This window comes from Chaetodon trifascialis, chromosome 10 (assembly GCF_039877785.1).
Source record: "Chaetodon trifascialis isolate fChaTrf1 chromosome 10, fChaTrf1.hap1, whole genome shotgun sequence".
In the NCBI taxonomy this organism is placed as follows: Eukaryota; Metazoa; Chordata; class Actinopteri; order Chaetodontiformes; family Chaetodontidae; genus Chaetodon; species Chaetodon trifascialis.
Genome location: NC_092065.1, coordinates 29,585,641 through 29,611,234, shown reverse-complemented (window position 1 = coordinate 29,611,234; position 25,594 = coordinate 29,585,641). Strand labels below are relative to the sequence as shown.

Below are 25,594 nucleotides of genomic sequence, written 5' to 3'. Positions count from 1 at the left end.
ACTTCAGTCCATCAGCCTGAGTCAAACAGATGAACGACGTCAGTCAAGTTCTGGTTCATTCTGGATTTATTGTGCCGCTAAAGTTATTCACTCATTTTACAAAAAGTGCTCTAAAATACATCCGAGTTAAGATGGCATGTAACGACCCCTCTGTCCACACTGGACGCTTCACAAATAATTTACAGTGTAAAAGTGTCTGTATGTCAAGACAACAGGAGACAGATGAGACAGCAGCTGCTGCAGAACCTGTGATGAGGTGTTCTTCATCGTTACAGGCAGCTATCAGCAGCAGGAGTCCTCCTCTATTCTATGAAGACAGAAAGACCGATGATGTGTCTACGTAAGGCAATTAGAGACCTCTGTTTACAAAGACTAATAACAATAATAACAACAGTCGAAGGAAGACATTTTACTTCTCATCCAAAGCAAAATGAAATCATGCTGATTGATTTGGAGTTCTGAACGTGGGAAGGTCTGATGGCTCTGTTACAACTCACATGAATAAGGTCGAGTGGTTTTCCTCTTTAACTGTGTGGCAGCTGTGAGATTCTGAGACGAGCGGGACAAAATGTTCAAATCCAGGAACATTTTCATCGGCTCTCTCAATCGGAAGCAGGCCAAACAAAGAAGAACGTAATCCACAAGCAGCTCTGAACTCTGTCCACGTCCACACAAATCAGTGCACACAGGAACATGGAGGAGACGTGGACGAGCAAAAAATGTTAATTAGGGCTGAAGAACTTTTAAAAGAAATTAAAAAAAAAAAAGTCTGAACCTTTAAAAAAGATCTTCCCTGTTAGTATAAATGATATGTTGATTTCTTGTATACTAACTGCAAAACAGTGTACTGTCAGGATTACACATGGTTCATACTGTACACACAGTATATTTTTTGGCATTGGGACACAGTTTGAGGATATACAGTTAGCCTGTTAGCATTCAAAACCATTAGCAACAACTGCTTTAGTCCTAAATCTGTAATCTGAACTATGGGGGGGGGGGGGGGGGGGGGGTCATTCTGGAGACAGAGACAGATCATCTCCTCTCAGCCCGCTAGCTGAACGTTCTGTGTGTGCTGAAAAACAACATGGAGTCCGTACATGGGAAAACGTCAAAATATATGGGAAATAAACAAAGCAGCTCCGGCCAATCAGCAACAGGGGAAGGAAAGAAGAAGACATTTCAGCTATCGCTCTGCTGAATGACTCAGCCCCACCAAAAGAAGTGCAGGGACAGCATGTTTAAAATGACCGATTAGTCTCACCCTCATTAGCATTTAGCACGTAGCATCCTATGAGAGTCAGTAAATCAGTTCAACAAAGCAGAGTGGCTGAAGCGAGAGCAGCAGCAGGTACGATGAACGCCACGACTTCCTTAACGCTCCGTAAATGCCTTGAGCTTGGGCTTGGTCTCGGGGATCTGACGGTGCCGTGTGCAAAACGAATCCTGGTTTCACAAATGAGAGCACAGGAGTTCATACAGAAGAGCGAGGAAACGGATGATGGAAGACCAAAGTGCTTCTCAAAGAGTCAAATGCTACACACAGTGAAGGCACATGCAACATCTATGAACGTCTAATACAGTGAATCAGTTAATAAACAACATCTGAATATACATTTCCTCCAGCAAAGACCTTTTCACACCAAGTCTCACATTTCCACAAAAACACCTCCTTTTTAGAAACTGAGCGCATTCATTGCTGATGTGATGGTACATTTGTTGTCAGAGCCGTTTTATGTGTTTCAAGCGTGGGCGATAGAAGTCTACGTTTCGCTGAACATCACCGGAGTGAAATGAAAGCAGCATCTGATCAGCTGGTCGCTTCACCAGGAGCTGAATGACTGAACAGGACGTGTTCCCTTTACAGGTGCTTTGACATCAGCCCATGCTCTCAATCTGAAGGTAAACCTGCATTTTGGAGGAGGCTGAAGAAAACAAGCAACAGCGGCTGAAGTCCTGATGTAATGTCTGTCCTAAACGCTGCTCCACAACCTCCTCAAAGTCGATGCAATCTCTCCCTGAGAGTAACTTTTACTGGTGTTTCTGAAGAAGTGAAACATGCTCTGTTTGCTGTCCACATGCTCACACTAGTTTCTACCACAGCAGTTACTGGAGTTCAAACCCACAGTTAGCAACAATTTGTTTGTTAGCCACAAACAAAAAGCCACAGCTCCTACAGACCACTGTAATCTGGTTTCTGCCGTGTCCATGATGTCCACTCACGCTGTCTTCATCTGTCCAAATATTTAGCTGGAATCTAAAAGCCCTGCTTTTGTTACAGCTATGTCTGGACTAGCCTGGCCCTCCTCTATTGTTAGGGGTGGCTGTGGCTCAGGAGGTAGAGCGGTCGTCCACCAATCAGGAGGCTGGTGGTTCGATCCCGGCCTCGGCAGTCCACATGCCGAAGAATCCTTGGGCAAGATACTGAACCCCTGAGCTGTCCCGACTAATTGTAATTAAAATTGGCGACCTTTAACCCCTGAAGATCCTAGGTTTGTGGGAAACGATGCTCGCCGATAAAACAGACAAATGAAATAAACACTTTTCTTTTTTCAGAGTGTGCAGCCATGCCAGCGGCTCTGTGGCACTACCGAGGCACAGCAATGCTATGAGCTAAATGCTAACATGAGCATGCTAATATGCTTACCGTAACGATGATAATTATGCTAATGTTGAGCAGGTGTAATGTTTATCATGTTCGCCACCTTAGTTTAGCATGTTAGCGCCTGTAAAAAACATATGGCGATCCAGTCCATAGCTGTTCAGATGTCTCAGGCTGAGTGAACCACACGAAGCCCTGCTGACTATGTTTTTCTTCAAGGCTGGATTTTTACAACAGCCAGTGCGACTTTAAATGATGTTCCTTACTTCTGAAACAGAATCTGAAGTTCACTTCAATATCTGCTATAGATTTGTCTGGAACTTGGTGTGAAAAGGCCTTAAGGCACGATGAAACACCAGCAACATTCAGAAGAAATAACCGCCAGTCAGGGACAAATGGGTCCAAAATGTCAATTAAAGTCTTTTTCACAGTGTGACACTGTTGGCATTAGCTTGTTGTACTAGACGACTTAGTAGAAAAGAGAAGAAAATAAAAAATGCAAGCAGTCCACGCAGAATAACAGGCGTTGCCACTTGGGTGTAGGAAAACCAGACTTTCGCAGGGTCAAGGGTCAGACAGGGAACTCCCATACCAGGAAAAGTGTCTGGATTTACACAGTGACAGAGTAAAAACAAGAAGCAAAAACAAGGATCTGCGTACATTCAGAAAAAAGTTTTTAAGAATTGGCAGACAAACTGCTCCGGCCTGAAGATCGGTCAGTCCATTCTGACGGACTGGCGATCTCGATGGGGTCAAACTGAGGAAAGACCACAAAACACAACCTCTGGCCCACGTACGTCGCCCTCTCTGCAGGGAAACACAAGTCGTGAGTTACATATGAGCTGTGACAGACAGTGCCAGCCCTGTATCGACCTCCTTTAAGAAACTCACCAATGAAGTTGTAGATACACTTTGGTTTCTCCTTCCAATGGACACCCAGGAAGTAGACAGGTACGCCGGTGAGCATGATGACTAAACCAACGCCACAAACCACCGGCTCTGAGTAAAGACTGAAACCCAGCAGCAGCGCCCAGAACATCAGGTAGCACACAGGAACCAGCAGGTTCACCTGCAGAACATAAGTGAAAAAGCAACGCTGTTCAGATCCTTTACTTAGGAAAAGGTACTAATACCACAGTAAAAGTACTGCATTGAATATAAATGCTACTTTGTGTTGCACTGCAACTAATGATTGTTTTCATTTATCTGAAGCATTAAAAGAATGGTCAAATGTTTTTGCATCAAAAATTACTTCATGATCAAAGTTGTTGCAGATGTTTTCCGTCTATTGATTGATTGATTGATTGATTGATTGATAGCTTTAGCTGCACTTGTATAAACTGTTGGGTAGTTTCATTCAAATCAAAACATCATATTTTATGAGCCCTTTGTCAAAAAGTAGTGAAATGAAAAGAAAATGACTCAAAGTAAAATACAAGTACCTCACATTTGTACTTAGGTACAAATGAAATTAGGTGCTTAGTTACTTCCACCAGCGGCAGAAGAAGTGTTGGTACCTTGATGGGTCGGTACAGGTTGGGCTTCTTCCAGCGGTAGTACAGCAGGCCTGCGATGGTGACGCCGTACGACAGGTAGTTGATGAAGGACACGTAGTTGATCAGGTTGTGTGTTTCTCCGATGCAGAGTATAACAATGGTGGCAGCGCACTGAAAAACACAGCCAGGCACGACAATGTGATGAATATTAAAGGGGCACTCCACCAACTTTGTCTTTGGAGTTCGACGAGTTGTGGTGGCGGCGGGCTCAAGGAGGTAGTCAAGATGTCCCTCTGCCCCCCCTCAGTTTTCCAGGACCTCCAGGGGAATCCAGAGATGTTTCCAAGACAGCTGAGGTATATAATCCCTCCAGTCGGACACACCCAAGAAACCTCAAAGGTAATCACTGAGTGCCACTTTAAAAGATGAAAATTAGCTTTGAAATGTACGATAGCATGCTGAATTCAACAATTACAGTGGACAAGGACAAGACAGGAAGAACTTTAGTGATCCCACTGGGGGAAATCATGCCATTACAGCCTCAAATGGCCACACGCAAATGATTGAATGACAAAATGACCAGAGAAAATGTGGGATATTTAATAATATATGACACGTTAAACATTAAAGAAAAAAACATACGCAGATAACGACATACACTTCACAGTCAGAACTAACAAAACTGGATTTCCAACTGCCTTCATTCAAATCAGTTCTTCAAATCTGTCCTCAAGGGACGCAGCGAAGAACAAAGGAAAAGTCTGCAGCACAAATGCTGTGTGAAGACAGAAGCATCATCGAACAGAAGCAATGAACAGACGAGTCGTACGTACGCAGACCAGCAGGGCGGGGATGGGCGTGCAGTTCTTATAATGGATCATGGCCAGCAGGCTGGGCAGGTGACCCTCTCTGGCTCCAGAGAAACACAACCTGTAGGCAGAAACATCAAAGCGCCCGTCAGCAGCCACAACAAAGCACTGCTGCAGCACGAAGGGGTGGACGGAGTGCCAAGTCTCACCTGGAGGAAGTGAACAGGTAGCCGTTGATTCCTCCGAAGGTGGACAGAGCCACAGAGATCGGCATGATGACGGAGAACATGCCCAGTAACTTCTCTCCGAACGTCTGAACAGCAGAAGAGCAGACAGACTCACTGACAAACACTGCAGCATGAACTCTGTGCTGTCGTGAGCGGCTCACACATTTTTCTCTACAGTTCCATCTGAAAATGTTTCTGTATCTCCAATCCAGAAACAAGCTTATCTGTCAGATGCTAGGTTTAACGCTGCAAGCTTTCAGCCAGACTGCAGGTGAGGGATGGACAAATGGGCCTCTCGGGGGTCACTTTTCATTTAGTGCTACAAACAGGTCAAATATATCCAGTACTGTAAAGGCATATCTTAGTCCGGAAAGTAACTACTGACTAATGCTGTCAAATAACTGTAGAGGAGGAAAAAGTACCATATTTTCCTCTGAATTGTAGTGCAGTGGAGGCCTAAAGTATAAACTGAAATATTCAAGTACCTCAAATGTGTACTTAAGTACATACATTCCCAGTTGCCCAGAGACTGAACACCAGTTTCCTGATGGTCAGGCCAGGAGGTAGACTGTTTCCAAAAAACTCACCCCATCAAAAGTCAAACATGAAATAAAGTCTGAGATTATTCTGTTGTCAGAAGGAAAAAGTCTGAAGCTTTTTCTGCTCCTTTAAAGGCGAGCATGTATGTATGTATGTATGTATGTATGTATGTATGTATGTATGTATGTACCACATTCATCATTAGGGGCTCACTGAAGGGGTTAGTGAATGCAGTTACTGACTAAGTCTGTCACTTCTGACCTTTGACCTCCTATTGTTTGCTTGTAATATTCCTGATTTGGAAATTGATTCTTGTCCCCCACTGACCTAAATGGCTAAAAGATAAAGCAGATTTGTGACTGCTTGCCGGCGATCGTCATGTATCCACATTACTCACTACAGCCACAGCATTGGATGACAGCAGCTCCTCAGGCGACATGGAGGAGAAGTAGGCGATGTTGGTGAGCGTGTACACAAAGGTCACCAGTGGAATGGAGATGTAGATGGCACGAGGTAGATTCCTGACCGAGGCCACGCACCATGCACAGACGATACAGTCAAAACCAAAAATCACTTCAGCATGCATGCAAGTTGATCAAAGGCACAAGAAATCAAAGAATGAGCTGTTTCTGATCAGGAAACAGGAAGTCATGCCAAGCAGAAAGTGATGGCAGCACACAGCCAGAGTAGCTAACACGTAAAGCTGACTGTTTTTGACTTTTCAATTTTACTCCTCCAACAATGGACTTTTTAAATAGTTTGTTTTAAATCAACTGTCTCCCAATGACCACATGAAGACATCAATAATGTGTTTTACATTTCACAAATGTGTTTCTCTTCTGAAAAGCTCTGGTTATAAACTGTGAAGAGTAAACTGGTTCTGCACCGGACTCCCTCTCTGAAAGTTAAATCTGGTAATGGTAACCATTTAAAGCTCAAGAGAAAAGTACAGATGCACAGACAGTATTAGTAAAGACAGACACTGAAAATCAATTATTATCAACAAAACATTGAGTAAAAAATCACTGTTCTCCAGGAAGAAACTGCTCCAAGCCAAGAAACAGCCCAGAAGAACAACAAATTGTCATTTTCCATTTCTGTTTCTGGACAAATCAAAAAAACAAAATAAAACCTGTTAATCAGGCAGCTTTAAATACGCTGCACACAGCCAGGCAAGCCGTTTCCCCCTCTTCCCGTCTCTATGCTAAGCTGAGCTAACCAGCGTAGCAGAAAGTAAGTAAACACAGTTTCCAAAAAGTCAAACTATAGCTTAAGACTTGATTTCGACAAAAACTGCCCTTGAAAACCTCAAATGCAACCAACTATCTGCGCAAGCAGAACAAAGAAAGGCGCTGAGATGGAAGCTGAACATTTGCAATGTTATAGAAGCAGAAGGTGATGAGAAGCAGAAATATTCACCGTCTGGGTTCAACCACTTCCTCTGTGACGTAGTTGAGGAAATTCCAGCCACTGAAGGCAAAGGAAGCCTGCAGGAACGCCAGAGCAATCTGACCGACCGACGGCGTCCGGTCCAGGGAAAAGGCCACCTGAGGTGTCAGCGCCTCGTAGTTCCCTGGAGAAGAAATCACACATTTCACTTCGCTTGTTTTCACATCGGGAGCAGGAAAGCTTTGGACCACAGACTGGGAATGTTACCGTTGCAGATCTGGACCAGGCCAACCACAATGATGAGGCCCAGGGCCATCAGCTTCCCCACCGTGAAGACGTCCTGGATCCTGGTGGCCATACGAACGCTGGAGCAGTTCACCCAGGTCAGCAGCACTGAGCGGGAAACAGTCAGGTTCACAGGGTACAAACAACATCAACTGATTCATCAATAATTACGGATAATGTCATGAGCCCGTTTCCATTACAGACTTATTTTATGTAAATGAAATAAATTCATGTTCCGAACGTCATCCAATCACAGCAATGACTCGTCTGGAAATACAGCGCCACACACACCTCCAATGATTTGGATGTTAAAGTTCTGTGAGGCTGACAAATTTGACCACATGGTGCAAAAATGTGTCACGGCATCTGACTCATCACCACATCTTGTTTTTCACTTGTTGTTCCGAACGGTAATAAAAACTTTTGTTCTCTAACGTGGTCGGACAACACGTTGCACAAAGTAGCAAAACACTGGATCCTAAATTTCCGATAATGCAACTCAGCAGCAGCTTTACATTTCAGCCTCCCTGCCTGCTGAATAGCATCTTCAAACTCTATACCTCCAGACAGACAGTCGCAAGCTTTCTGGGAGAAGAAACCCAAACTAGAGCTGAGATAGCTCTGATGACGCCACTGAAGTGTGACGTCATCAGTGTGACATTATCAGTGTAGTCTGGTATCAAAAACATTAACAATGATGAGAAACTGAGTTTGAAAAGTTCAATTTTGGTGCTCTATACCAGTATAGTTCCACCCAGTTGCATCCCTCCGCTGGGGAAACAGTGCTGGTGCTCTTGCCGGCGGTGGGCGGCAGCAGCCGGTTGCCATGGGAGGCAGGAATGTGGGAAATGGGCGAGTGAGGGAGGGCATGATTGTTTCACCTCGTCCATCACTGTCACCGGCTTTGCCCCGCTCTCTCATGGTGGCCTCACTCGCCAACACAAAGACAAGCTGTCAGCCCCACAAAACAAACCACTTCCGCTGCAAAGAGCAAACAAAACGTGGTGGCAAGACCCCCCCCCCCCCCCCCCCCCCCCCCAAGGAGGCTGAGCAGAGGTCACGTTTCAGCATCCAGCTCCAAAAACAAGTGCGAATGGTGTGGAGGCCAGGAATCACACGCTGAAGTCCAGACGTTATCTACTCACGGTTAGCACAGTGGATTCATGCAGGTCAGTGCAGGTACTCTCAGGCAGCCTGAGTCCACGCTGACACATGCTGTCAGCTAAGGGCTGCCTGACGCTCAGGTTGTCCTGTCACAGCCTCTTCCAGTGATGACAGTCCTCGTGCTGCTTTCCTTTTTAAATACAATCAATTTTTGATGGAAACACTTACATTTTTGAGGAGTGAAGAAGCTTTTACATCCCCCAAACCACAATGCACAGTGCTTCCCAATATCTCCAGATACTTCATATTTTGCTGAGGTTAATGCCATAGTGTAGTTTCTCTTTCTTCTATTAAAGTTTTCCTCTAAATATTAATGTGCAGAGCAGAACTGTTCACATCCTTTGTACATTTTGTAAAGTTGACTAGTTGACAAAACATTCAACCCTCACGCACTGATTGGCCAATCATACTGTAGCTTAGCTGCTCGAGCTAGACACAGCAGGCCCATCAGGATTCCTCCATGCTAAAGTGGGGGTGTTGAAACTTAGAGGGATACACAACTTTGAAAGGGTTTGGAAGGTCTTATTCTTTCAGCCTTGCCAAAAACAAAACACAGAGCAAAGTGCAAGGATTTGATTAACCGGCGTGTTTATCCGCTCTAATATAAGCTGCAAACATTAGCTAACTAGCTCACTGTCAGTAGTCACGCTAACGGAGCTAATTGGGACTCATTTTGAGAGATTAATGGTTACATCAGAGAAAGCCTCATCCAGGATTGGAGCATCCACTGTGTGGGACCAGGGCCTGGATGCGATCAGAGTTTAGGCTAACATTAGCAGCGCTGTACAGCTAACTGCAGCTCCAGTCGAGCTGGTGTATGTGATAGTGTTTTGTTTGCCGAACTCACTCATTTTTTTCAGGAACAACAATATAAACAAAAAAGCGGAGTATGATTGAGGCTGTCCTGTTCAGAAAAACCTAAAAAAGAATGACTGTGACCTTTGCTCTTTTTCACAGTTCCACCTCGTAGCATCAACAGCATCGTTGCTCTTTCTCTTCACTGTGTTTACAGGCAATTTGCTGTTGCTAATCTTCTTTAATAAAAATCTGCATATAGATGCAGAATCTGTAGGTGTTCTGGTTTCCGTTTGAAGTCCGAATAATACTGGCCAATCAGAGAAAGAAGACAGAAAGCGGCTCAAGTTGCTAATGGATTGTAAACAATGACCAGTGCACAGAGGAGGAAGCACTGGTGCGCATATTCGTCATTCAGATATCAGCTGGCTACACCGGAAGTGCCAAAACTTTGCCTGTTGCCCCCAGAGGTCCAACTCTGCCGGACCATAGCTGATGGGTTCCAAGATGGAGGTGTCCCAGATGTCCGTTGTTGTCCAGTGTGATACGCGACACAGCATGAAACCATCGGCTGTGGCGCCTGATGTCCGCTTTCTTTCCTGGCGCCCTGCGTCTGTTGGGCTGTTATCAGGCTGACATCTGAATTTCATGGTTCTTCATCAATTCAGCTTGAAACCATGTTCTCAACCAACTGACAGAGTTGGCATCATTTAGCTAGGTGGCTAAAGCTGATGCAACATGCCAGTCATCAGTTCAGACAGAAAACACACGTTTCTGTACTGAAATCAAGGTCTCGTTGCTTCAGATGGTAATAATATGCCACCGTTACCGATGTAAACTTTCCAGTGATCCCACCAGCAGGCACACTTCACAGAGGCACCGCCGACGCTTTTGTGTGAGTAAGTGAATGCAACACTATGAATGCTGAGAGGAGACTGTCCTCCAGTTTCAGTATCAGGTATTTGTTGAATTCATAGTTACTTTTAGAGTATTCATTTATTTTCTCTTGATTTTGAAGCTCTTAAAGTGTCAGCCCTTAATCGCATTTTTGGTCATTTTTGAACAGATTCCAGCTCAGTGTTTCTGTGAGTATTCATCACCAGACCTTCTCTCTCATCTCATTTTCCAGCCTGCTCTCTTCCCTCCTAAAGGATGCTGTGCATTATTTACTACCATAAAAAGCTTTTAAAAAGCCTTCAGCCACAAGTTACATAAGAGACATTTAACGTGTGACCGCTTCCTCTCTGACACAAAGGAACAGATCTGACGTTTACTGCATGACTATAATCAGCATTAGAGGAGGAAATGATTGATGTCATAATCTGAAGCTGCACAGAGGACAGACGAAGATCCAGCAGAGCAACCACAAGACAGGTCGTCCTTCATGAATGATGCAATTGCACTGTGAGCCAATCAGCAGCAAGATGCCGTACACTGCACACCATCCATCCACGGTCATTCAAAGGTAGAGTCATAGCGCAGCCATCAGGTCCATTCAACATCTCAGTTTTACTGAGCTCACCCTGAACAGCCACCTCGTCATTGACAGCCCTGCTTCACCAGGTGACCCTAAACAAGTAAACATCAATCAAAGACTGGAGATGGCAAAGCCACTTACGGAGACAGGTGGCGGAGAGCATGCGTGTCGCCATGTATGGAGGAACACAGTTTGGGAAGACGGGCTGCAGGACGTAGCTGGAGAAAGTGAGTGCGATGACGGCCAGTGTGGTCGGGTACATGATGAGGACGGCGCTCCACAGCAGGAGAAACCTGAATTAAGAAAGACATTCAATGCTGGTTTAAAGGCTTTTTGCACCTGGACCCCCACGTAAATAAAACAGTCCAGAGGTGGCTGCGCGTGTTACCATACTTTGATTCATTCCACCAACATGCTAATATTTTCATTTTGGTGTGTAAAGCCAACATTTCGCATATCACTCTGGACATGATGGCAAACATGAGTACAAACTGTTCATGCGTAAATTCACATTTACATGTTTGTAACATGGGCTGCACGGTGGGGCAGCAGGTAGTGCGCGTGCCTCACAGCAAGAAGGTTGCCGGTTCGATCCCCGGGTCGGGCCTTTCTGTGTGAAGTTTGCATGTTGTTCCCGTGCATGCGTGGCTTCTCTCCGGCTTCCTCCCACAGACCAAAAACATGCTCATTAGGTTAATTGATCACTCTAAAATTGCCCCCACGTGTGAGTGTGAGCGTGAATGGTTGTTTGTCTTGTGTGTTGCCCTGTGATCGGCTGGCGACCGGTCCAGGGTGTACCCGCCTCTCGCCCATTGACAGCTGGGATAGGCTCCAGCCCCCCCGCGACCCCGAAAGGGATGGGTGGTATAGAAGATGGATGGATGGATGTTTTTAACATGCTAATATAGTTAAATAAAAACGAAAAAGAATTCTTGACAAACCGAGACCTGATAACAATCATACTGACATGCAACATTAGGATTAGCACTCAAACTGTACACTGCTTATGTTAGCATGCTAACAACAGCGTGGCAGAATATGCTGTGATTCTGGCACATCATTCACCATGAGTGTGAGGGCAGTCTGGAAACCATGAGCATCATGTTTAGGCCACATTTAGACAATGTTAGCATTGTACTCACAGACGGCCTTTAGGTTGATATCTTCAACAAAAGAAAGGAGTTCCAGAGGAACATTATCATTCATTCATAGTCGTGTCTGTGTCGCCTGACCAATGATGAGTCCTTTCTTTTAGCTCTGTTGTTGGTCTCCACCAGCTCCCGTAGCTGCTAAATGCTCCATTGTGGAAATTTAAACACCTGCCAATGAAAAGCTGCTGCACAATGACCCAAACGGTGTACAAACTTGCTTTTTGATTTTACCATCTGACACTCAGCCATCCTCTACATAGAGCTCCATGTGAGCAGTGGAAAAAGTTCACGATTTCGGACACAACCATGGACTCTTCTCAGAAACACGACGCCATGTGATGGCACAAACAGCACGACGGCGGATCGTCACTCACCCCATCAGACCACCAAATATCTCTGTGACATAGGAGTAGTCTCCTCCAGATTTGGGGATGGTGACACCCAGTTCAGCATAGCAGAGGGAGCCCAAAGCAGCGATGCAGCCTCCCAGTAACCAAACCACCAGCGCCAGACCCACTGAGCCCGAGTGCTCCAGTACCCCCTTTGGAGAGATGAAGATCCCAGAGCCGATGATGTTCCCTGAGGAGCGGAGAAAGAAGGTGTGAGATGGTGACTGACTGAACATGTAATGAATAACCGATACAGATCACCACACAAACAACTTCAGCTCAGTCAGAGCTCAGGCCAAAATACAGTTCTGCTTGAAGAACAGAACCCCAGCAGGGACCTTAGACCTTGAAGAAGCAGTCTGCTGGTAGAACCTCGAGTCAGAACCAAACAGGATGCAATGCTGCTGTGCACAGATGGAAAAATATACCCCAGCCCGCCACTGTCAAATGTAAATGACCCACCGAGCAAGCAAAACATCAGAAGCATAACAGAATGGTGTCACAGTAGAAAGATGCACAGACACATCTGATCACATTACTTTAAAATGTTTGGAACCTTTTTAAAGTAATAAAGACTCATTTCAAAAGACTTTCATTATTCACATTGATTTACTATTTTCAACATATTCTGTGTTGGTGTACACTCTGCGACGCCTCTGCTTTTCAAATTCCCAAATAAATAAAAAAGAAAGACTAATATAACAAACAAACACGACCACACATGAGAAACATGTTGCACATGTGCACACAGCACACGTGTTTTCCCCACGGTGCACATCACCCTTAACATGTTCAACATTTCTGCAGCTGCACCTTAAAAAGAAAAGTGAAGTCACAGGATCCATACTGAGTTTATACAGAGGGCATTAAAGACAAAGAGCTCCATAACAGAGTGAGTTAGAGAAGGAGGTAAAGGCCATCACTCAGGCCGGGACAATCCCTCCTGCCCAGAGCCTCAGTATGCAGTGTAGAGTACCAGCAGATCCGACACATTCAGACTACAACGCTACCAGTAGCACAGCAGAAGGCAGCCAAGTGGCACAGACAGCCATTACATAACCAGACATAAATTATCCACTGCGAGCTGCCGAGGTGGGAAGTGACCGACTCACCTTCTGCATCCGTTTCTTCCTGCAGCTTCCTCAAAGCGACACACAGAAGAAAACAGGCTGCTGTGGAGGTAAAGGTCTACACAGAGCTCAGGTCAGTTTAATCTGGTGGCACAGGACTCTTGATGCTGAGCCTGGTCCAGCAGCCAGCTTGTTCACTCAGTTCTCCCTCTGAATGGAAAGGTGCTTCAGCATTCTGCACACAGGACCTTTCTCTTGTTCTGGAGAAGGATTTTTACAAAAACGTGTGTCTTGCACAAGCAACAACAGCTTTGCCGAAAAAGGAAAGGTGGCCCAGTTAGCCGAAACCTGCACCAAAAAACCAATGAGTTTGCAGGTCAGACCTCCTGAGGGCCACTGTACCATGCAACTACTAAAAAGCCCTGAAGGAGGATCCTGCAGCCGTTCGCTCTCCTGCTGCATTTAGTTTAGTTTAGAAATGTCTGGAGTCTGCAAACAGTGAGTGGACCACATTTACACAGAGCAAAGTCATTCACCCATTCACACACCGATGACAGCCAACTTCCACAAAAGGTGATGGTACGACCATCGGGAGCAATGTGGGGTTCAGGGTCTCACGGGGAGCCGGGGATCATTTATTGGCCCACCCGCTCTGCCTGCTGAGCCGCCGCTGCCCTGACACTCACCGAGGCTGCTTTATCCGATCCGATTCCTACGAACTGATGCACTGGAAGGCTTTCTACTGGCAGGACAGGTAATACGACAGGTGTCCAGGTGATCAGATTTCACAGCTGTGGCTTGTTTCCATGCATCACCTCAGCTCCACCCTGACTCACAGCTTGGTTTCCCAAATTTAGCTTTTGTGTCTACAAACAACTGAAAAGATGACGGTAATGAGTGGTTCCAAGTCCAGCCGCTTCCACTGTGCTTTCCTACAGTCTGTCGCCAAATCAATGCGTCACACTTGGTTTGTGCATCAAATCCAATAATCTCATAAGCAAATGATCGCACTGACGCTCAATATGCACAACAGAATTTGTCCCTGTGGGACAATTGACATGAAAATAATTGTCAGAGAGGAAACCAGAAGAGGGCTGCACGGTGGCGCAGCAGGTAGTGCACGTGCCTCACAGCAAGAATGTCGCAGGTTCGATTCCCGGGTCGGTGTGTGTGAAGTTTGCATGTTCTTCCCGTGCATGCGTGGCTTCTCTCCGGCTTCCTCCCACAGACCAAAAACACGCTCATTGGTTGATTGGTGACTCTAAATTGCCCCTAGGTGTGTGTATGTGCCCTGCGACCGGTCCAGGGTGGACCCGCCTCTCGCCCGCTGACAGCCGAGATAGGCTCCGGCCCCCCGCGACCCCAAAAGGGATAAGAATAAAATAGAAAATGGATGGATGGAAACCAGAAGAGGCGTTGAAGTGAACATTTTCCTGCTGGAACAAAGGCTGAACTGCTAAAGAGTATTTTCACGAGCAGTTTGTAGAATGTGAGGGACGTTCTCACTTCAGTGGTTTATTACCAGGCAAAGGCAGAGCTGTCCTATAAGGACATGGACGCACTGGCATGGGACGGACTGGACAAAGTGCTACCTCTGCAGCCGCCTCCATTAGACTAACATTTCATGTTGATCTACTGAGACATTTTCATACATTGATAAACATCACGACAAAAACAATTTCTCCCGAAAGGCAACAGAAACTCAGAAACTCGACAGCTTCGACACATCAGACCATCCGTCCAATGCTGGAACAACCCTACCTGCCCAGGTTACAGCATTCGTCTGTCTTTGCCTAAAATTCAGTGAAAGAAAAAAAACAACTCACATCATGAGGCGCATAGCTGTTCTGGAACTTTTGACCATAAGCCATGATCTTCATCAGCAGATGGAGTCTTTTTTCCTTCGCACTTAATGGACTTCTCAGGTTAAAACTGAAAATTTTGAATTTTAAAGTTCATTTATGACGCAGTCCACAAACTAATCTGAAGGACAGAGCAAACTGTCTGTTGATGAAGATCATGTGACATAGCCAAACGCTCCAGAACAGCTACAGACTTTGTGATGAGACCATCAAGAACTTTAAGATCAACTGACTTCTATTGTAAAATTAGACGTGATGGGGGCAACGCAGAGTCGTGTGAGTACAGCGTGTATCAGCAGTCAGTCTGAGGGATATTTAGTAAAATAGAAACTCAAATATTAAATGCAATACTTGAGTGTAACTCAGGGCCCCTTTAAAAGATGGGACCTGAAGATCCACCCTTTCAGCTCCTTCAGTGGCCACACACTGAACCTGGAGCCTTTGGGCCCCTGGAGGCTCTGGGTTTGGGCAGGTAATCCAGGTGAAAACTTGGTTGTGGGATCATCCACAGAGAACAAAGACCTCACTTTGAAGGTTCCTCACAAGTGCTCGTCCTGCTTTCTGTGCTATTCTAAGAACACCGCGGAATAAAGTGACGTTATGGACTGAAGTCAGAGGGACCGGAGGACTGATGTCCTGCACACTGTCCACATTAACACTGGCATCAGAGCGCTGCAGCTGGCCTCCCCATCCAGCCTGGACCATGCCCATATTTACTGTGCTGAGGTGTGTTTAAAGGTCCCTGCCGTGCACTCAGACCACCACCAGCCTGCTTCTGGACTTCATATATTTCAGCCACGTAAGCACTTCAGTTTGATGTGAGCCCACATGCAAACAAACATGGAGACCTACTTTGTTCTGAGCAGTGCCTCAAACCTCTGAAGTTTCTGCTCAGTCTGTGTAGGAGGGATCCCACAAGGACTCAGCCTTTCCCGACACCCTGGACCTGGACCTGGACCTGCAGCCTGCAGCTGCTCTCTACAAAGCAAACTTTGTAAAAGTCGTGCAGTCAGTCAGAGTCCCAGCTGATCGTGCTCTGCTCTCTCCTGCCTCACCTATGATGATGGTGCAGGCGCTCAGCAGCCCGATCTCCTTCTTCAGAGTCACCCTGTCCGGGATTTTCTTCTTCTTCCTGCCGTCCGTCACGCTGCCGTGCGGCCGAGAGCAGATGCTGCTGCTGCCGTTCTGTCCATCCATGTCCGCCTGCCCGGGTCCGGTCCGGTCCGTCCAGTCCACTGTGTCCTCCCAGTCCCAGTACTCCCAGTGCTCCTGTCCTCTCCTCGCTCCGTATTCATGCAGGCTGAATGGGCTGCGCTTGCGCAACAACCTGCCGCTGTCCAGGGTAGAATGTTAAATACCCGGACTCAGCATGATGCGTTCAGGGACACCGGGACACCTGACGTCCTGTCCATGTCGTGTCTTCATGTCAACATGCAGGTACATTTACTGCACTACTGTATGTAAGCTCAAATTTGAGGTACTTGTACTTTACTTTAAACTTCCACTTCATTGCAGATTGAAATGTACTTTTTTTGTTTTTTTACTGCATTACACATATTTTCTAACTTCAGTTACTTTACAGATTCAGATAATTGACACAAAGCATAAATCAGATAATTATATTAATCATGATGATTAAAGTGGGTACAAATCAGACCCTTTGTTGAAATTCATAAGCAGCATAAACAGAAAAAAGCTCTACGTTTATCAGCTGCAACATGAAAATGATGAACACATTAATGCATCAGTAACAATGATCCAACAAAATAATGTTTGGGGTTAGTTCCCACATTAATAAGAATTATGGGCTGATTTTGACTTGCAGAAATCAACTCTTTCAGTTCCAGGCTTCCATTCATCTTCCTCCTAAACCTCTTCGTCAGCTCCAGATGTGGATGTGTTGCACTCTTCTTCACATTTGAAAATGAAAAAACATTTGATGTAAATGTTTAAATAGTACAGTGATAGTAAAAGTAAACAGCTCTATTGAAGATTTATGATGGATTTTTAGGGACAATACAAATAGAAAATAGAATAGAATAGAATAGAATAGAATAGAATAGAATAGAATAGAATAACAAGAAACCTTTGATCCATTTTTGAAGTGAAACATGAAGAAAAGCTTCAGCGTCATATTTCATCCAGAGAAAACGTGACAGCGGGTCTGAATCCAGAGAGAAATCTGTGCCCGTGTACGAATATTATAGAAATGTTTCATTCTCAATTACTGCTCGTCTGGGCTGGGACGCTCTTCAGAAGGAGATCTTTAACCTCAGCGAGTCTTTTCCCTCATTAGAACGACTCCTGGATAAAACAGTCCAGGACCTGACAAACGCTGAAATCATGCAGCCACAAAACTCATCAGTGACCTCAGAGCACGTTTGCATTGAGCCGTTTTCACTGTAAATGTGGCTCTCAGCTGTACCGGAAAATATTCACTTCCTTCAGTTTGGTTTGAGCACACGCTGAGTCACTGCCAGCCATCTGCTGACTCAGCACGTCCCTTTAATGTCTGCTCATTATTATTATTATCATTTTTAATGTCTGCTCATTATTAACGCAGCACAGATTACTGAAGAGTCTTTTTCTCAAGTCATTTTCTTTTGACTTTTAAATAAACCAAATCAAAATGAAGTTTTTATGTCATCCATAAAGAAAATTAAGTAAAGCGACTGCACATCACAACAGCTTTTCATTTGTATTTTATTATTAATCAGTGATGCTTCAAATGACTGACTTTCTTTGCTGTGGATGCAAACCTAAAAAACAAACTCATTGAACAGAGCTCGGTCAGTTTCTCAGCTCATGTCGGCCCGCGGGTGCGAACACTCGGAGAAGCTCTGCGGTGGAAAGGAACTAAATCCAGATGTTCCGGGTTGAACAAAGACCTGAGCTGAGCCTTCAGCTTCCAGCCGCTGAGCTTCTGTGGAAGAAGTTGTGGATTTGCTGAGCGGAGGCTTGACCCACGATGGGCTCCAGCTCAGCGGGGGTGGCGTTGCAGAGCCGCCGGATGCTGCAAAAGCGCTGCAGCAGAGTAAGAGCTTTGACCCTGCCGACCCCGGGGACCTGCTGGACCAGAGCCAGGACCAGCGGGTCCAACAACTGGGACGAACTCCTCCTCCTGAAGGGGTTCTCCCTGCCCTCCCCGTGAACCTGGAGACAATCAGAGCAGAACGGAGAATCGTTAGCTGCGCACCTGCAGACCACGGCTCTCAAAGGATGCCGCTGGCCGGTCTGTCGGCTTTGACGTGACGATGACGCGTGAGCTGAAACGGAGCGACGGTGACACTGAAGCACATGATCTCAGAGTGTGATCAGCTTGGACGTGAGGAATCTCTACACTGCACCTCAGACCAGTGGGACCAGCTCCACAATGAGGTCCAGTGCTGCTGGAGACTGTGTGCAGAGAGGACGGTGGAGCTGACAGGGACATCAGGGAGGAACTGCACAACAGGTGTGCTGTGCTATATTTAGGTCACCTGACACAAGACAGAAGCCTTTAAAACCTGTGAAAGCAGGACAGCGACAGCACGAAGAACAGTCGAAGTGCTCGACACCCTGAACACCGATCCCTGCTGAATAACAAAGCAAACAAAAAGTAATACTGGACATCTCTGTGAGCTGAGGACAGCGAGGACACAAGACGAGGACAAACGTGTTGTCCTCAACACTCACCATCTGAGCGATGAGCTGAGAGGCTTCAGTCTGTCCTCCGACCGGCAGCAGCGTCAGACCGAGATCAAACACCACAAACCTCTGCAGCGCCCCGAAGAACTGCTCACTGAGCCTGCTGCGCTCCACCAGAACCACGTCCTGGAACCTGCTGCTGCTCTGTGAACCAGGACCGACACAGGTCACAGGAGGCCGCAGCACAGACACAGCAGCACAGACACAGCAGCACAGACACAGCAGCACAGACACAGCAGCACAGACACAGCAGCACAGACACAGCAGCACAGACACCTCCTCTGCCTGACGCTCACAGACATTAAACTCAAACTCACAGACATCAGACTCACGTTCCGGAAGCGGACCAGTCTCCTCTTGTAGTTGTTCCCGGCTATGACGTCGCTCTCAGACAGGTAGAGGACGCAGCTCTTGTTGGACAGGTGGAAATCTGCCACGCCCAGCTCGTCCTCAAACAGGATCTTCACACCTCCACCTGCGGCCGACACACAGCTCGTTCATCACAGCGTTCTCTGTACAGCGACACTCAGACGAGGACGCTGTCCGATGAGCTCACAGGCTCAACTTTGTCTTTGGCACATACAGAACACGTTAAACAAAGTACAGCAGCACCTGTAACGCACCTGAGCTCAGGCTCAAAGGTGCCGAGCTGCAACCACCATCGTTTCATCATCTCACAATCCATCCATCATTCCCTCCGCCCTGTCATGGCCGAGCTGACATATTGTCCAAAAGTCCAAAAGACAAAAAGATGGACTTTGAAGTCGAAAGAAAACCTGCACACCAGAGGAGTGAATGTGATGTCACAGACGTCCATTCATGTGTTCATAAGTCTGACGGCCACTGAACACATCAGGACCCTCTTTCATTTCATCCAATGAGCAGTGAACATCGTTAATCAGCTGAGCCCAATGAGAGGCTGAACTGTGACTGAGTGAATGAGTGAATGAACAATGAACAACATTCAGGACTCAAATGTCCTCTGGGATCAATGACGTCATTGTCTCCGTGTCAGACACCATCACTGACGTCACACCCTAACGTTTTTCAGCTGAGTCACCTTTCAAGGCCCGAATGAGTGACGTCTGTCTCCACTTCTCACTGCTGATCACGTGACCGTGAGGAGGACCCGCGTTCAGCGCGGCAGCTTCTTCAGTCTCCATGGCAACAAGACGAACACGAACTCTGCGTCTGCGTGAGGGTTGAGACGAGACATTCAACTCTGTCCACAGTCAAACGTAGAGGCACACACGGTGTCCATAGAGACACACTCTGTCCACAGTCATACGTAGAGACACACACACTCTGTCCACAGTCATACGTAGAGACACACACGGTGTCTGCAGAGACACACTCTGTCCAGTCATACGTAGACACACACACTCTGTCCACAGTCATACGCAGAGACACAGACGGTGTCCGCAGAGACACACTCTGTCCACAGTCATACGTAGAGACACAGACGGTGTCCGCAGAGACACACTCTGTCCACAGTCATACGCAGAGACACACACGGCGTCCACATGCAGTTCACCCACCTTCTGCCTCCAAAGCGCCTGAATCTTCTTCTTCTGCGTTTGTTGGTGCAGCAGAGCAGCGGGCGGCTCTTTGTCGCCCCCTGCAGGATCACAGGGAAACACATCCTTCATCAGGCGACCTGTCACTTCACACACGCTCATCATCCTTCCATGTACAAGTCTGCACACGCGTTTTGTCTTCAGGAGACACTAATGAGACAGTTCAGCTGAAGACTCATTGACACTGACTGAGAGTGGCGTCATCAAAAAAAAAAAAACGTTTAAAATGGACATCATGTCTCCAGAAGGACTGTTATGAGACTTTACATCAGAACCTGACTTTTCCTTTAATGGATGAATGACTGAACACTTCTTTTCCTCCTGCCAATAAATGAACAAACTGCTGAAATGCAACACTAAACAGATGCTGCTGACACGTCTCAATAAGACAAAAAGACACTGTAGAAAAACACCAGCTTTATCCTTTAAGATAAGATAAGATAAGACTTTATTCATGGGGAAATCAGGGTTTTACAGGCAGCAGCACAAGCAGCAGGAATATAAAAAGGAGACATAGAAAGCCGTAAAAAACTCACCTCTGGAAACATCCAGTATAGAAAAAGAACATTGTGTCCTGACGCTACGCTAAGACGGCACACATCCACCCACGTCCACACAGACACTCAGCGGGACGGACGTGTTCTCGCTGTGCACGACAACATGAACGAAAAGCTCTGCAGCTTGAACGACGCTTCACATAAAATAGCCAGTTAATCAATTAGTTGACTGCTGGAAAATTAACCGATTCATCGATTATGGATCGATGAATCATTTCAGCCTTTTGTCAGATTTTCTTTGGCTCCAGCTTCACAAATATGAGGATAAGATGTTTATTACTGCTTTCATTGCAAAGTGAATATGTTTGAAACGGCTGTAATGAGCATTTAGTATGAGGTTTATATATACATGTACATGTACACACAGCATATATGTACTTCAGCGTCAATGTTTCCCCACTGTTCACAAGCCACAGCAGAAAAATGCTCTGGATTAGTCCTGACTCGTCCCAGGTCCAGACATTTTGTCTCGCTCTGACCACGTCATGACGGCAGAGGTCCCTGAAAGTTGGCCAGCAGAGCGCAGACCGTCAGCAGCTGGTGGACTGAACCACTGAGCGCAGCGGGAACGTCGTCCAGTATGTGGAACTCTTTGATGCGGCCGAGCGCCTTGTCGATGTGGACCTTCAGGAGGTCCGCGTGTGGTGTGTGCGTCGCACTGTCTTGGCTGAACTGTCTGTTTGGCCTTGAGAACGGCGGGATGACGAGGTGGGCGGCGATCGCATCCAGGAGGTCTTTGATCTCTAAGCTCTTGGCGGCCATCACTTCGTCACCCGGCTCCAGGAGGTTTAAAACCCCCGACTTCATGACGATGTCTTTATCTGAGATGGAGGCGGCGTAGACGCTGCTGATGAGGCTGATGGAGCCAGACGGGGTGATACCCACCACAGACTTGAGCGCTGTGGAACCTCTGTGCTGGGATGCGTTCGCTGTCCACGGTGCCATTTGGACGGAGATCTCAATGAAGTCCAGCACCACCCGTGTTTTGGGGAAGGTCCTTCTGAAGATCAGAGGCATCAGTTCATCCACAGTCCGTCTACTCGGCCATATTGGTAGCGTTCCCAGCATGAAGAACAGGTAGTGGCACCATGTCACGCAGGTGGTTTGGACTGTGACCTCTGATACCTGGAACTGCTTTGACACGTCAAAAGGAAGGAAGCCCCGCCTCACAGAGCAAAGGAACAGGAACAGCTGATCAAACAGACACAGGTGCTGTGCCTGGAGGCCGGCGTGAGCAGCGTTTTCAGGAGCGTTCAGCTTCACCGCGTGACTCCATTTCCATATGGTCTCTGGTGTCGGCTGCAGAGCTAAGAAGAACGCTTTGAGCGAGCCGTAGTCTTTGAAACCAGTGTAGAACAGGATCACCTCCGGCTCAAACTGGAAGCGCTGGAGAAAGAACTGCTCGCTGTTCAGTTCTGGGCTTGGATGCGTCTTCCCATAGTTATGATCGTGAAGCATCTCTGAGGCCTTTTCACTGTGTGAGACAAAGCAGAGGACACAGTGAGGTCCACAGAGACACTGCTGTCTGTGAAAGGTTCAGAGCGGAGACGACACACATACCATTCAATCTATACAGCCCCCCCCCCGCAGAATCTGTCAGGTCTGGATGGTGTTTATTTAAAAAACATGTGTGATCACTGACTGGACTCAAATTAGACTGAAAGACATCACAGAACGGTACAATCAACAGCAATAAAGCAAATACGAGGACTGTCCCAGTCCAGCCGTTTGCAGACCTTCAGGGCTTCACGCCGAGTACTGACCCCCTTCAGCATCACTGACCATCTCAGTCTTTGTGATCACTGTGGACCAGGCTCTTGTCTCAGGCGGTGAAGCTGCTTCACTCTTCTCGACAAAAAGCGAGGTCCTGGGCCTGCATGGTGGGTTTGGGTGGTGGGCCTGCGTGGTGGGTTTGGGTGGTGGGCCTGCGTGGTGGGTTTGGGGGGTGGGCCTGCGTGGTGGGTTTGGGTGGTGGGCCTGCGTGGTGGGTTTGGGGGGTGGGCCTGCGTGGTGGGTTTGGGTGGTGGGCCTGTGTGGTGGGTTTGGGGGGTGGGTTTTGGTGGTGGGCATGCGTGGTGGGTTTGGGGGGTGGGTTTAGGTGGTGGGCCTGCGTGGTGGGTTTGGGTGGTGGGTTTAGGTGGTGGGCCTACGTGGTGGGTTTGGGTGGTGGGCCTGCGTGGTGGGTTTGGGTGGTGGGCCTGCGTGGTGGGTTTAGGTGGTGGGCCTGGGTGGTGGGTTTGGGGGGTGGGCCTGTGTGGTGGGTTTGGGTGGTGGGCCTGTGTGGTGGGCCTGCGTGGTGGGTTTAGGTGGTGGGCCTGGGTGGTGGGTTTGGGGGGTGGGCCTGCGTGGTGGGTTTGGGTGGTGGGTCTGCGTGGTGGGTTTGGGTGGTGGGCCTGCGTGGTGGGTTTGGGTGGTGGGCCTGCGTGGTGGGTTTAGGTGGTGGGCCTGGGTGGTGGGTTTGGGGGGTGGGCCTGTGTGGTGGGTTTGGGTGGTGGGCCTGCGTGGTGGGCCTGCGTGGTGGGTTTGGGTGGTGGGTCTGCGTGGTGGGTTTGGGGGGTGGGTTTAGGTGGTGGGCCTGCGTGGTGGGTTTGGGTGGTGGGTCTGTGTGGTGGGTTTGGGTGGTGGGCCTGCGTGGTGGGTTTGGGTGGTGGGTTTGGGTGGTGGGCCTGGGTGGTGGGTTTGGGGGGTGGGCCTGTGTGGTGGGTTTGGGGGGTGGGTCTGTGTGGTGGGTTTGGGTGGTGGGTCTGTGTGGTGGGTTTGGGTGGTGGGCCTGCGTGGTGGGTTTGGGTGGTGGGTTTGGGGGGTGGGTTTTGGTGGTGGGCATGCGTGGTGGGTTTGGGGGGTGGGCCTGCGTGGTGGGTCTGTGTGGTGGGTTTGGGTGGTGGGTCTGCGTGGTGGGTTTGGGGGGTGGGCCTGTGTGGTGGGTTTGGGGGGTGGGCCTGCGTGGTGGGTCTGTGTGGTGGGTTTGGGTGGTGGGTCTGCGTGGTGGGTTTGGGGGGTGGGTTTGGGTGGTGGGCCTGCGTGGTGGGTCTGTGTGGTGGGTTTGGGTGGTGGGCCTGCGTGGTGGGTGTTGGATTATGTAGCAGTGGTGCACCTGTTCCTCAACAACCTTGCTACCTGTTGGTTTGAGTGTAATCTCTCACAGTCCTGTTAGCACAGCTAGCTTGGTTAGCACACTTAGCTCCAGACACTGCGTCTGTATCTTCCCCTAAAACCCAAAACTAAGACTAAAGACCAAAAGGCAGACGCCAAGTTACGTCTCGACTGATACCTGTGCAGGTGTGGACTGGTCCTGCAGTCCACAGGTCCACGTTCTTCCTGCGTGTCGTCCTCTGATTCTGCTGTTGTGTCCTTCATTTCCTGTCTGAGGGTCTTTGGCCAAGAGGACACACTGCTTTAAGCTTTGACAGGACAGGACAGGACAGGTCCTCCTCCAGTCCCTCTGCTTCACTAGTGGGCTCGCTGGCTCTCTTCAGGGTCTTCAGACTCGCCGCGGACTTTGCAGTCCTCCGTGAGGTGTCTCCCGCACACTTTAGAGCTGTCAGACACCCGTGGACAGACGTACGCTATTAGTCCTCAGCCCGTCTCACGTATAACTTCACTGTGAAGATGAGGACGACGCGGGTTCGCTGACGTGATGACGTGAAATAAGGTCGACGTCCTCTTCCGCCGCCGTTAGTCAGGAAACAATGGAAGGATAAACGTCGGTGAACTTCCTCCTGTGATGAGTCTCAGTCCCCCACACAGCAGTAAGACATGTTTCCCACAGCGGACACGGTTCAGGGACTTGTTAACGGAGATCTCCCGCCAGCCGCTGTGCCCCTTCTTTTTCATTCCGTTTGTTTAACGTCAGGCCGCAAATCAGCGTAAACGCCCCATACCGCCACCTGCAGTACCGGAGGTGAAGGAATCACGACCAGCAGGATTCTGGAAAAACGACCCGCCCGGTTTTTATGAAACTTGGTGGAAGGTTGAAACATGCACCAAGAAAGAACCCATTAAAATTTGGAGGATACACACGTTATTTTCCTCTTTCGTTAGCACTGACGGCATTTGGCCCTGGCGAAACACGTCACACATCCTAACATCCAGTAGATGGCAGACTTAGACTATCGGTTTCTTTATTGATCCCACTTTGGGAAATTATTTGTTGCAGTAGCAATTAAACATACAGCAAACACAGGATGTATACTCAATTATATAGAAAAGTAACAAAACAAAAATATAACTAAGTAAAACTAAATATAGTTATATAATATGTATTATAAAATATATATTACATATTATATAATGGATAGAAAATGGATGGATGGATGGATGGATGGATGGATGGATGGATGGATGGATGGATGGATATTATATAATATCATAACAATATAATAGAAAATACAGTATAACTAAGTATAGCAGTGAAGATAAATGGTGACAAAATTTAGCCGATGCGTCTCCTGAGGTGCAGTCTTCGGTGTAGAGGGAGAAGAGCTGGGGGAGGGCACACATCCCTGAGGGGCACATAT

At 47.6% G+C, this 25,594-nt stretch overlaps 3 protein-coding genes across 3 annotated transcripts; all 3 read right to left on the bottom strand.

The window, feature by feature from the left end:
* Positions 1 to 50: 50 nt before the first annotated feature.
* Positions 51 to 16,606, bottom strand: slc7a10b (solute carrier family 7 member 10b). The gene is made up of 11 exons (XM_070971883.1): positions 16,312 to 16,606; positions 12,310 to 12,514; positions 10,926 to 11,077; positions 7,331 to 7,456; positions 7,094 to 7,247; positions 6,072 to 6,195; positions 5,117 to 5,220; positions 4,932 to 5,028; positions 4,120 to 4,269; positions 3,494 to 3,671; positions 51 to 3,409 (listed from the first exon to the last, which is right to left on the bottom strand). The coding sequence occupies exons 1-11, from the start codon at positions 16,451 to 16,453 to the stop codon at positions 3,279 to 3,281; spliced, it is 1,563 nt and encodes a 520-aa protein (XP_070827984.1). The 5' UTR covers positions 16,454 to 16,606; the 3' UTR covers positions 51 to 3,278.
* A 1,336-nt stretch (positions 16,607 to 17,942) lies between these two features.
* On the bottom strand, positions 17,943 to 20,522 carry faap24 (FA core complex associated protein 24). Its single transcript, XM_070971884.1, has 5 exons — positions 20,482 to 20,522; positions 20,004 to 20,134; positions 19,276 to 19,418; positions 18,932 to 19,087; positions 17,943 to 18,409 (listed from the first exon to the last, which is right to left on the bottom strand). Exons 2-5 carry the CDS (start codon positions 20,104 to 20,106, stop codon positions 18,158 to 18,160), a joined length of 654 nt encoding a protein of 217 aa, XP_070827985.1. The 5' UTR covers positions 20,107 to 20,134; positions 20,482 to 20,522; the 3' UTR covers positions 17,943 to 18,157.
* A 425-nt stretch (positions 20,523 to 20,947) lies between these two features.
* Positions 20,948 to 24,922, bottom strand: LOC139337770 (uncharacterized). The gene is made up of 2 exons (XM_070972514.1): positions 24,349 to 24,922; positions 20,948 to 22,551 (listed from the first exon to the last, which is right to left on the bottom strand). Exons 1-2 carry the CDS (start codon positions 24,432 to 24,434, stop codon positions 21,561 to 21,563), a joined length of 1,077 nt encoding a protein of 358 aa, XP_070828615.1. The 5' UTR covers positions 24,435 to 24,922; the 3' UTR covers positions 20,948 to 21,560.
* Between the last annotated feature and the right edge of the window lie 672 nt (positions 24,923 to 25,594).